This window comes from Zonotrichia leucophrys, chromosome 7 (genome assembly GCF_028769735.1).
Source record: "Zonotrichia leucophrys gambelii isolate GWCS_2022_RI chromosome 7, RI_Zleu_2.0, whole genome shotgun sequence".
Lineage (NCBI taxonomy): Eukaryota > Metazoa > Chordata > Aves > Passeriformes > Passerellidae > Zonotrichia > Zonotrichia leucophrys.
Window position 1 is genome coordinate 24,269,225 of NC_088177.1, and position 12,789 is coordinate 24,282,013.

General features: G+C 39.2%; 1 protein-coding gene across 4 annotated transcripts in view; it reads left to right on the forward strand.

The window, feature by feature from the left end:
- The window catches only part of CHN1 (chimerin 1), a 91,757-nt gene that overhangs the window by 14,941 nt on the left and 64,027 nt on the right, over positions 1-12,789 (forward strand). For all 4 annotated transcript variants that reach the window (XM_064719000.1, XM_064719001.1, XM_064719002.1 and 1 more), the window contains 2 exons: positions 7,226-7,264; positions 9,786-9,841. In XM_064719000.1, coding sequence (XP_064575070.1) covers positions 7,226-7,264; positions 9,786-9,841 — 95 coding nt within the window. The remainder of the gene's footprint in view (positions 1-7,225; positions 7,265-9,785; positions 9,842-12,789) is intronic.

Here is a 12,789-nt window from a genome sequence, read left to right on the forward strand (position 1 = left end):
GTAATTATCAGAGCATGCCCTTCTTTAGGCCCCTTCCCTTTTGCTGAGTGTGCTTTCTCGTGTCCCCCTTGGTCACATCTGAGAAATGCCATTAGCCCTTGTAGCTTTCTGGGGCATTGTGCACACTGACTGTCTCTTAATCATTTTTTCTTCAGTAATAATAAAAGTAGTAAAAGAAAAAGCACAAGAGGATGAAAGAGCAAATAAAAATAAGTTTTCGATATTAAAAATTCCTGGGGCACAGGATGTGTGATGTAGTGCCATTTTGCAACTGAAGGGATGCTTTCATTATTGGTGCCTATTTTCAGTGATTTGCATCTTTCCCTTAGATTGTATTTTATTCTTGTTCGCCTCCCAAATGGGAATGCCTCTAAAAAAGAGAAGAAAATACACGGATTTGTTTTGTTGCGTAGATAACTCAAACATCATTTAATTTTAAAGGTCTAAAGCTGACCATGTGCATTTGAATTTATGGGCATTGGAAAGTGTAGCTACCTGTGCCAAAGGGTAAGGTAAAGAAGTAAAACTTACTATAAGAAGAGTTGTCACTGGTGACTGTCACCTCTGTCCACAAGCTTGGGCACATCCCTGTGGGTGGATGGCTGCAGTGGTGCAGTGCCCTTCCTCTGTGCCAGCTCTCCAGCTGCCCTGGGAGCAGCTGGCTGCTCTTGGCTGCTGTGACCTCTGCCTGCAGATTGCCATCCCCTGGCAGAGACAAACCATGTGAGCTGGCAAAAGCTCCTCGTTGGACCTGGAGGCAGTTTGTCTCTGTGCTCAGAGTGGGATTTGGTTGGCATTTAGCAGTGCCTCACTCCAGCTCCCCACTGGGGTGGGTTGTGTCGTGTCAGCAGCACGATGGGCTCAGAGCAGGGGATGCTCTGCTGGGAGGGGTGCTGTCTGCGCACCACTGAGGTCCCTGCTGAGCTCTAACACCTGCCAGCTTGTTGAACTGGGTGCCTGTCTGATGTCTTTTCCCTACTTGGAGAAAATAGATGCTGGTTTATTGGGAGACTTTTGCGCTGAAGCTCCTTACAGCATTGGTGTCTTAGGAAGAGCCTTGATATGTGTAAAAGTTTTCAAAGCATTTTTCTTTTCCTTAATTCAAAGGAATTTGTGTGCCAAAGATAATATTAAAGAAGCATCAAAGACTCAATAACATTCTAGAAGTATCAGTCATCGTTGCTGAGTGAAATGTGCCGAAATGTGGTGCTTATTGCCTGGGGTGTTCTCAACCCTGTGGGGATGTTCCATTAACAAAGGAAATTCTGTGATGCCCAGGTTGTGAAACCCTAAGCGATTTCTACGTGGCCCCAGGCCATATGAGCCATCGGGTTCTTGTCATTAATGTCTTGGTTTTAAGTCACTAATGGAGCAGCATTGCATTTGGGTAAACATTATTTATTCAGTGACTTCTAAACCCCAATTCTTTTTGTAAAATAGCAGTATAAGAGGTTTTGTTTAAGAGAAAAGAAATATTCCAAAAAGTTGCATGTCATATCCTTTAAAATATGCTACAAGTCTGTGCAAGATGTTTTGGTCAGAAATAGCTTGTTGCCCCTTTGCTTTGGAAAGATGAAGGCAGGACAAGATATTGAGCCAGAGCATCATTTCCCTTTTTCTATTCATGTGAAGGACTTAAATGCTGAAAAAGTATTTGTTTCTAAGAAAACATTTCTTGCCAGGTAAGAAAGCCTGACCACAGCTTTCTGGTTTGTTTATGGACACTGACTGCAGTGCAGCTCTCTGCAGCCTTTGGCAGCTGTGTGTGGCACCCTAATCCAGGGTTGGTTTCCACAGGACCCTCTGCTGCAATGGGCAGCAGCCACACATGTGACACTTGCTCTTTGCATCAAGGTCCTGCTCCTGCCCACCACCCATGGCAGATAGTCATCCAGCTTACTGCTCCTGGTAGCAGAGGGGTGTAAAGGGCTCTTTGTGCAAAGAAAAGAGCATCCCAAGGTCTGGTCTAGGAGCAATGAAAGATGTTTGGTGTGTGTGTCCCTTACTTCTTCCCTACACATGCTATGGACAGGGATGGTTTGGTGTTTTCTGCGCCCTCCACCCCGTCCCTCTCCAGAAGCTGCCTGGCATTATCTTCCCCTCCTGCTGCCAGCTGCACCGGGACTTCTGCAAAACACTTCAGTGCTGCTGCAGCCAAGGATCAGCTTCTCATATTTACCCTGAAACCATGGAGCTGTAGCCCATCTGTTTTAGTGCTGCTGCCTAGGGCAGTGGCTGCATTCAGCCTTCAATTAACTCAGTGCTGTTTGAGTTTTATTTTGGTTGGAGTGTGTAAAAGGCCTCACTGCTAGGGTTTGCTTGGCTGCTGCTGAAAACATTTTGTGATGGCTTGAGCTTAGTTTCTGAAATGCTCTTGGCACTTGTACTTTGAAAAACAGAGATGAAATTATATTTTCTGTTAAATTGTGCTGGTTTTTGTGGCTTGAGAATCTCACCAGCAAATAAATTGTGGCTTTGTTTCTCTAAGTCAAGTGATTTTTTTGATGTGCATCCATTGGGCATAGAGAAGGTGCTAATAAGATCTGGGGGCTGGAGACAAATTTTCTAGAAGTTGCTTTTCAGGCACAAGAAGGAGTCTGTTGTATGGGTCAGCAAATGGCCACATCCACTGGGCCGCATGAATCTCTCCAGGAGTTAATTTTTGATACTTGCTGCTGCCAAACAAAGCAAGAACGGCCTCTTACAAGTTAGTAAGGCCTTCTGGTTAGTGCCTAGCTGGAGCTTACAGAAGAATGTTTATATTTTCTTGCATCTTTTCATATTTGTGACTTATACCATTCCTTGGTCCTAGGCCAGATCAGAACATGAAATCAGACTTTTTTTTTCTCCTGATCATGTTGGTATTTGGTCCACATGGCTGAGAATTGGCCTCTTCCACAAAGATCCCCGCCTGAGGCCTCACCTGTATTCAATAGAGATATTATCACATAAAACCAAAGGTTGGGGTAAGAGCTGCTGTCTCAGCAGATAGATGATTGTTTGCTCCCAGACAACATTAATCTCTGCTGTTAGAGATGACCAAGGTGCAGGTACTGATATCCAGCAAAAGAAAACTAAAACTAAATTCTCTACAGTAAATCTCAAAGTCCTACATTGCTTTATGGGGTTACCCTGCAGAGTTAAGTTGCTGCTGCTCCTCTACCCTTGAACTGTCTGAGAAACTGCCATTTCAAGCAGAAGTAAACATTTTTATTCTTTCTTTAAAAGGAATACACAAAGGCAAGCACTCTAAACAGTTTGAGGCAACGGTAACAGTTTCCATCTCTGCAGTTAAAATGTACACTCTGAAAGTACTGCAGTTGTCCAAATTTATATAGTGGGTAAAATAGGAGTGGGTAAGAAAGAAGCAAAAAAACGTAGGGAAATGCTACATTGTAATGTCACAATTAGTCACATTTGTGTTTATGGAAAATCTGAGATGCTCTCCTAGTGTTTGTGTCTGTATATGAATTTCTAAATGGCTGTATGGTTGTTTGTTGGCAACCATTTCTGTGCAAGTGAGTATTTCTGATGGTCAGTCTGTGTTTGTCAATTTGGCTCATGCTCGAGACACATAGTGAACTTTTTTTTGTGAATTGGTGTGCTCAAAGGAGGGCATTCTGTACTCAAAGAGCAATGCTCCTGCCCACTATGACATTTCTGACTGTTGCCAGAAGCTGCCTGTTGTGCTGTTCTGGGTTTTCTGTCTCTGTTTTCTCTGCATTTAAGCAAATAGCAAGGAACCTTGGGGCAGAGGTGAGACAAGGTGGCTTCAGAATGAGATGCTGAGCAGTAGAATGGGATGGTTAGGACGGACAACGTGGGGAAGCAAACCAAAGCACTGCACAAGGATGAGGGGAGAGGTCTTGCAAGGAGTGGAGATTGCTGAGGGAAGGCAAAGTCCTGGAAAAGAGAGGACTGTGTTGTGAGTGAAGAGGATGATGGCAAGCAAGAGCTGGGTATCCAGAATTTCTCTTGTGATTGGAATATAAGGAAACCAGAGGTAGATCTTCAGGAAACTTTGCACTTCTGAAGGAAACAAAGTAAGAAAGGATGAGACACTTAGATCATCCTCAGGATTCTACCTATATTGACTGATGGCATTGAATAATGTTTGTACAAACTGGCAAAGTAAGAACAGACACTATGTCTGAGTTGCTCAGAGTAAAGTTGATGTAACACCACTTGTCAGAAGCTCTATAGGAAGCTGAAGAAAAGTGTTTACTGTCTTACATGGTACATTTGGCTTATGGGAAATCTGTGTGGTTTTTAAGTACATATCATCTGTACTGTGTTTGTAGCCCAGTTAATTCTAAGGGAAAGTATCTGTCAGCTTGAAACTGGTCTCAGTTTGAAATTGCAGTTTTGGACATGGACATGTCCCTGATCTAAAATGTCCTTGCTGATGAGAGTGCCTTCATACTGGTGAAAATCTGACCTGTGCTGGTAGGATTGCATCTGGACAGAGCTGATAGCATCAGCTTATCTGTTTATGTTTTCCCTAATGCTTTAGGCCTTTGGAGAAGAGTAGCTTTAAGTTGAATTGCATCTCACTTAGGGCAGAAAATACAGTTAAGACAGATCCTGATGCACAGCTTGTAGAAAATTATTTTATCCTGGAAACATTTAGCAGAGCTGAGTTACTGTGAAAAAAATCTAAGAACTGACAGTGTACTTTACTGCATTAATTAGAACGTGCTGCAGCATTAGTGAGAAAATGTATTTTGGGTTCCACATTTTCTGTGGATTTTTTATCATGCCTGTAAGCACTTTTCAGATGCCTAATTGGAGATGCTGTATGTGGAAGCCTGTACTATCTGAAAATCAAACACTTTTCCTTATAATGAATTTCTAAATATTTTTGATGTATTAAATGGGACCACATCAGTTAACCTTTAAAAACAGATAACTAACTAATAGACAGGGCTGGTGTTCATGCTTATTCTATCTCATCTTTGTGTAGTAGGATAGTTTTAGTCATAGAAACATTCTTGCTCAGAAGCAAACACTACAAACCCTCTGCTTCACTCTTTCACTGTGCTTGTGTTTGCTACTACACTTTAAAAAAAATCACAATAAAAATCACCTTTTGTTTTTTCATTGCTTTGTGTGGGATGGCTGGAGGGTATTCTCACACTGTAAAGGCAATAAAGCTCACCGACAGATTTTTTTTTTCTAACAAAATCCTTCTGCACAGCTGCGTAACATAAATCATTCCTTCCCATTTCTGAATGTTAGCTATTTCTTGTATGAAAGTAAGTGCTGTTCTTGCCTGACTTTAACAAGGTTTGAGGTTTTTTGTTTGGCACAAATATTGTCACTTTTTAGTTTTATAACCACGATGCCCTTCGCTGTAGCAATTGCAGGGCTTGAGTGTGAGCAAGTACAGGTTAGACTGCCAAGATGTTTTTATTTTCATAATAGTCAGCTCATATTTTAAAAATACAGTGTGTGTTGTCCTTTACTTAAATTATTTATTTAAGTATTCATCTAGTGCATATATTGCCAAAACCCAGAGTATATCAAAAGTAAATTCAGCTGGTGGAGTAAGAGTTGTCTTCTGGGACTAAAGCCATTATTTTTACTTTAAAATTTTGCTCCTTTTCCACGTGACATTGCATTGCTAAGGGATCATGTTACAATGCTTCTGGAATGAATCGACTTGCACTGCCTTAATTAAAGGTATCAAAGCAGGAATGAATAACCCTGGCTGCATCTGTTGCTGCTGATTTGCTTTTACTGCCTCAGTGAAGCACGAGCTGCTTAAGGTCTCTCTGCAGATTCAAGGTGTTCTTGCTGCTCTGCAGGATGTGGTAGAGCATCTGCAGGACCTTCCAAAGATCAAACCCCATCATAATCAGGGGGATGGCAGTTTAACTGAGTGCTGCCTTAATAATAAAGTCATAATGAATTGTATTTATAAAACCCACTGCCACCAAGGTGGTCTGCAAGATCTGCACTCTCTTCATGCACAGAGCTAAAATATGGGGTAAAAAATGGAACAAAGTTACAGTGCAGTCGGGGCAGGGAGTGTTCTGGGTGGGTCTGGAAAAGCCTGTGCCAGTTAAACTGGAAAATATCTCCTTCCACTAAGCTCTAGTTTAGAGATATTTGACATGACTATGTGTGAGAGATGGACTACAGCAAGTACCTGAAGAAGACAGATTGCTTGCTTGAAGGGGAGGCAAAGCAAAATCTCAGCTTCAGGCTCAGGCCTTAAGGACTCTGAAGTGGAGATGCCACTCAGGCCAAAATTCAAGCAACAGGTTCCCAGATTGCTTGATCTTTATGTAACTTTAGAATAAAAAGTAGAAGTTCCCATTGGGTTGGGTGCAGGAGGCAGTTCCAGTGGGCAGACAATTGCCAAGAGAGCTCAGGCATGAAGGCTGCAGTCAGCAAGGCTGGCTGTGGGGGTGGCTCAGCTTGGGACCTGTGTGGGGAGGATGGAATAATTCTCACCAGCTCCAGGCAGGTAAGCACAGCATCATGCTGAAAGCCTCGGTGACTTGTGCCATCAGAACTGAAGCTGGTCAGAGCAGTGGAACAGTGGGTCAGAGTCACAGTTTGCGGCATAGCCCTGAGCTCAAAATGTTGGATCAGTTGTAACACAAGCCATAAGGGTGACAGAAGACATTGGAATCTTATTTTTTAAAAATTTTATTTGAGAATTAAAATCTAGGAGTAGAAATATGTTGTTACTTTTAATATATAGTCACTACTTCTAAAAAGAGCTTGTGCTCAGTATGAAAAAACTTCCCTTCATTTCTCCAAAGTATTTTGCTGTCCTTGCGTACTCTGATTTTATTTTAAGAGTTGTTAATTGCCATCCAGAAGAGGAAAAAGCTAATGGCAGGAATAAGTTGCATGGAAACTCATTTATTGAAATATAAATTGAGATTAAAAAGGTCTGTCTGGTGTAGTTGAAAATGGAACTTATATACATAGTAAAATAATATACATTCTTCCTCCTCACAGTATGCTGGCTTCTGATCTGCATGTTTGCCATTTTTCAGATTTGTTTCTATAGTTTTTTTCCTAGGTGGATAAAGAAAATATCTTTTCACATTTTTAGTTTAGGTAAAAACAGGTTGTTCTATATTAGTAAAAAGTAGGTTTAGAACCTAGGTGCAATGTTATCTTAATGATTCTGCAAGTGCTTCTGCAGTTTTTTTCTGTGTTGAAATGTTTCCTATGCAACATTAAGTTTTTTTGTGTTTCTTTACAGATACTGATGAATACAGACCACCTGTTTGGAAATCTTACTGTAAGTATCTCAGCATTTTGGGGCTTTTTTTTTTTTTATGACCTATTATTTGTCTGTGCAAATGGAGGTTTAGGGAGATGGAAGAGAATATGAGAGAACTGTAAAAGACCGTCATAGCTTCCCACAGTGACTCACCTATGAATTCTAGTTATCTGTAGATACAAAAGCCAAGATGTGAGACATTTTGACACTTGAGGAAGCAAGAAAGAGGAGTCTGCTGCTGAAAAGCAGATTTTGAAAACAGAATGTTTGTGTGTATAACTCACTTAACAGTTTAGGGATGTCAGACTTACATTTGCATTACTTTGTATATGTTCAGCTTGGTTAAAGGGATTTGCTCAAGCAACATTTCACATTGAGAAAATGTTTGCTCTCTAAAGGTTGAGGAGATTTAGCACTTGAGAAAATGTAGTTACTTTAAAGGTTTCCATCCTGCTGTGGGAAACTTTTTAATCAGAGATGTAGAATTAAAGGCTAGGTGAGAACATTTATTAGGAGAGCAAGTGTAAGAGGGCAGATTTGATTATTTTTCCCTCTATACCTTCTGTGAACTCAGGGAACACTGCTCAAGTTTATTCTACACCATGATCTAGAAGAAGGAGCTTAAACCTCTCTAATGCCAAATCTTCATTGCCAGCTTGACAGAAGTTGAAAGCCTGAGCATGTGCAGATGTGTTTGCACCACTCTCCAATGTGGTTTGTATGAATGGTTGGAGTGCACCTGCTCTCCTACCACACTGGGGCTTGCCTGCCATGGTGAACCTGCCTGTGGGGCTCAGAATGAAGCTCTGGATCCTGAGGTTTGGTCAGATTTCTGTCTCATGACAAAGAGGAATGTCTTGTTTGACTTCCCTGGCAATAATTACAGCAAGGAAAACTGCTGTTGAACAATTTGAATTGCATCCATCGGTTAGAGGAGAAGGGATAGGAATCCTGTTTTGTAACTTAGCTAGTCACCCTGCTGTGCTGGGTTACTGGAAGAGGAGAAAGATATGGCCATTGGTGAAAAAGAATTTCCTTTCAGAAAATCTTTTCAGCCTGGCTTGAAGTAAGGTGGGAAATAGTTCTGAGTTTTTACCCAGTTTCTGTGGGGCATGATGATTGTGGGTCTCCTCTTTTGTGAAATTCAGAAAAATCTTAACTTGCTCCTTCCTTTTGTTTTTTTTTCCTTTGAAATTGACTCTACAGTTCTCAGAATTAGATATGGACAAGATCCAGTGCCGTCAAATACAGCTTTTACAATAGAAGCTAGGGAATCTATGTGCTGGCAATATAAGTGGTCATGCTATGCCTAAAATGATAATTGCACTTTTATATACCAGTGTGCTGTTCTTCATCACTTGCAGAAATCATTTTTGTATTACCCAGCATGGAAATGACTGATTTTAGTAGCAACAGGAAAAACCATTAGGTTTTTTTATTTGAAACAAAGGGAATGTTTTTTCCAGTTTATCTTACAATTCAATGGTCATTGGGCATCTTGCCATTTTCTCCATTCCCATGTAGCTTGACACATAAATACAGCATTTGCCAGTGGAAAAAATTTGGGATCAAATGAGAATTGTAATTAAGTCAAATTGTATTGGTTCAATTAATGCATGGTCTTATTATCAGAAGAAGGTGATGGCACAATGTAGACCTTGGTATTCATACTAATAATTGCAACATAATTTAATTTTAAAATATTACAATTCCAAACGTCCATTTTGCCCTTTCGAGTGCACTATTGAAATACTAACTTAGCGTTGACAGCCTCATTTTGAAGGTGACTTGCCAAACCAGATTCAGTTGGCATAAAAGTTGAAAGTCATTCCTTTGGTAGTATTCTGTAAAGTCTGCACATACAAGTAGCATTAAATTTACATCTGGTTGTAAAGATCTGTTCTGGCTTGATGAAGCTTACTTTAAAAATAGACAAAAAGTTGAAGGGAAGATATAAATGTAAGTAAGTGTATGTCATAATTTGGGCCTTAGCTGTTTTACTCTGCTACTCAACTCATTTTGTCTTTAGATCTGCAAAGGCAAAGGCCATCTTTCTCTTTCTTCAGAAAGGTCCTCACTGAGCAGTGGCAAAGGCAGAGGGTTTGACAGTGCACAGTTCTGAGTGATTCTTGTAAAGCCTTGATGTGTTGCAGGTGACCGGGTGTGTGCCCAGCACTGTAGGATTGGGCTCCATCTGCTTACCAAAGAAAGTCTGACAGCAGCCTGATTTGACATATAATGAACCTTAGTTTGTATTTATTACGATTCTTTTTCTGATCTGTTTGTTGGAACTTGTCTGATCTCACCTAGTTATTCCATATTACTTGATGAATTCATTGTAAAGAAAATCAATATCCCATTTTGTCTTGCAACATTCTTTTTTTCTGACCTCTTGTTAGTAAATATTGATATCTTTTGTATCCTTGTGTTAAATTTTGCAGAAAGTCTCCTTTATTTAAACTGCAATGTTTAATGTTAAAATGCCTACCTTACACAACGATTTTCTATTAATTAGAATTTAACTTCTGCCTCCTCCCAGTGTATCAGTTGCAACAGGAAGCTCCCCATCCTAGAAGAATAACCTGCACTCGTGAGGTAGGTATCAGAGTGTTCAGTTCTGTACAGTCCAATAATTCCATGCCTGAACTTATTGTGTCCAGCCCAAGGAGTGGCTCCTTGGGACACTTTGTGCTGTGATTAGAGTGGGTAGCCTTGGGGCATGGGTACTCAGAAATCCATTTGTTCTAAAAATGGAATTTAAAGCATTTTGATGTGTATCATCATTTATTGAGACTCATTTACTACTTTTTGATTCTTAGACACATGGAAACATATATTTTCTCCTGATTTTCTCATGAGGATCTCATTTGTGAATGTTTTAATTCCCACAGACTTAGAACCTTAATTTTTCTGTATATATATTGATTTCTTTGAAATAAAAAACCAAAATAAAAACAACAAAGAAATTAAAAACTCAAACCAATCCATAATTGAAAGTACCAGCATGGTTAAGGAAATCATACAATGCTTAACATGATAATTATTTTGTAGTTATTTGACTGCACCAAGTATATGTAGTATACTCTATATACTATATATACTTTGTAGTCAGGGAGAAATTGTAAACTGCTGGAGGAGTCTGGGATATTCAGTAAAATATGATAGCATAATATCCCAGGCCAGTTTGGCTGCAGAGAAGGGCTTGGAGGTCTTCTGTCCTAGGTGGTAAGAACTCACAAGCAAATTTCATATTAAGTTCTTTTTCATAGTGTTTCTTAGTGAACTGTTAGCTAATCCAGTCAAATAAGCAGAGACATAAATGCGTGTTCAGTATCTGAAAATGAAAAATTTTTACTGCCTCTGGTGTGATGGAACTTGTTCAGCTATTGATCAGATACAGATTGTCCTCTTTTTAGAATAGAACAAGAAACTTGCTGGCCAAATATAAAAGCACCTGTAAATCTTCAAATATGAATCACACTGACCACTACAACTTTCCCATCCTCATTTTAACTGAATTTAAATTCTATTAATTGGAAAATGTTACTAGCTCTAATAGAGATAGTTAATTAAAAAGCTGGACTGCTTTACAAAGGAAAATGTGCTATGAGTGAGGGGTGGCCATTTGCTATGGTCAATGGGGGATTGCAAAAGTATCACAAACAATCCAAACACTGCTAAGTCCTGTCATCAGTGGAGAATGCAATGCAACAGTTTAGTGTCTGTAATGTCCTATTTCTATGAATTTATTCCAAAACAAGATTATGACATATTACAAACTTAAGCGTAAATCTATCCCTGTGTCAGAGTGAACAAAAAAACGGAGACATTGTGTGTTTTAAAATAGCTTCTTGAACTCTGCAGAGTAAACCTCTGTCTGCACCATGAACATTGTTGTAGAAACTGAGAAATAAAAGCTGTAGATTTAGAAACTAGTGTGAATAGAAGTAAATAACACAAAACTATGAAAGAATCAGTCAGGTATTTAGCTGCAGAACAGAGCGTATTAAATACACATTTTATCATTGAAGAATTAGTTTATTAAAAAAATTGGAAGCTTATTTTTAAGTAATAAAGGTAAAATTGAAGCAGTACATTATCAGTGTGCATTTTCCTACTTCAGCATTAATTCCTTATAACGCAGATAAGAGTTTTTCATTATAAGTGTTGAACAATTTATGCAGCTGAGCTGATTTGAAGTGAAAATATATTCAGCAAGCAGTAACTTGTTAACCTTTCTCTCTGGTCTCAGCCTCTCCTGCTTGTGTTGAGCTTTGTGATCTGTTCTTTCTCAGCTGGGTTTCTATTAGCAGCCACACATGAGTCAGTGGGGAGCAGAATCTTTTCCTAAGTGGTTGAATTATTCAGCTGTATAAACAAATTCATAAACATTAGGAAGAGAATTTTGGTCCTGAGAACATCAAAGAGGTCAATGGGAATGAACAAGATGTAATTTGGTGAGATATTAACACATGAATTGCTCTTCTTGCCTTATTGTAATCCACTTGTTGACAAAAGCAGGAGTGATGATTAGGGGGAAAAAGCACTTGTTAAAGAATAATTGGAAATCACACCATAAAAAAACCCCAACCCTTTATTTCATGTGCAAAGACACACATTGTACAAGTGCTGATACTGAGAGGTGTATTCAACAGAATGACCTACTTAACTTGAAATGCTTCTCAAATACAAAGAATTCAAGTTTCTGCTCTGCTACACCAGTTTCATATCAGACAACACACAGATCGGTGGAGAGACGCTGAAGTAAAAAGAGATTGCATTCATTTGAGATTTTTTATTGTAAAGGTGCAGCAGAGCTGAGCCTTTAATAGTCCATGAGGTTAAAGTTGATAATTCCATGATGTTCTAAGGTTATTTGACTTCTGCATGAGGCTTGCATGCAAATTATAATGTTGTTTGTCCAATTAATACTGTATTTCCTCCATGAAATTACTATTTTTTCTGCTTATAGTCTTATATACATGTGTGCATGCATAGGCATATTTAGGGCAGCCTTGACTGACATATGAAAGCATTCAATGAACAATTTAAAATAACTATATGAAAAAATACATAGTATGGAGAAATTAAAATCACTGGCTTTTTCTGTCCTTTTAGGAGGCTTCATCCTAATTCAGTGCTAATAGTTAATTAACCTGTTAAACAGCATCTCTGCTTAGTATTGTGAAAATGGTCAAGAAACACAGAATAAGAGCATATGTAATGCACATCCTTATTAGAGCTGTTTGTAAAGGTGGCTTTATCTGCATGATATTTGACCAGGATGACTTTGCAAATTTCATTATAGCTAAGCCCTTTTCCAAAGGAATGTCTGCTGTAAGGTGCTTGCCATATCTGCTTGATTTGTCTGTTCGTAAATTTGGTTTCATTGCCTTCACCCCTCAGTTTGAAAAAAAGACAAATGAAGTAATGGTGGATATCTTGTTGGTATTTGTGTTTCTTGAAGGTATCATAAGAACTTAATTTTTTCCTGTGGCCTCTGCATTAGTGATATACAAATAAACACATTGGAAAGAAATATC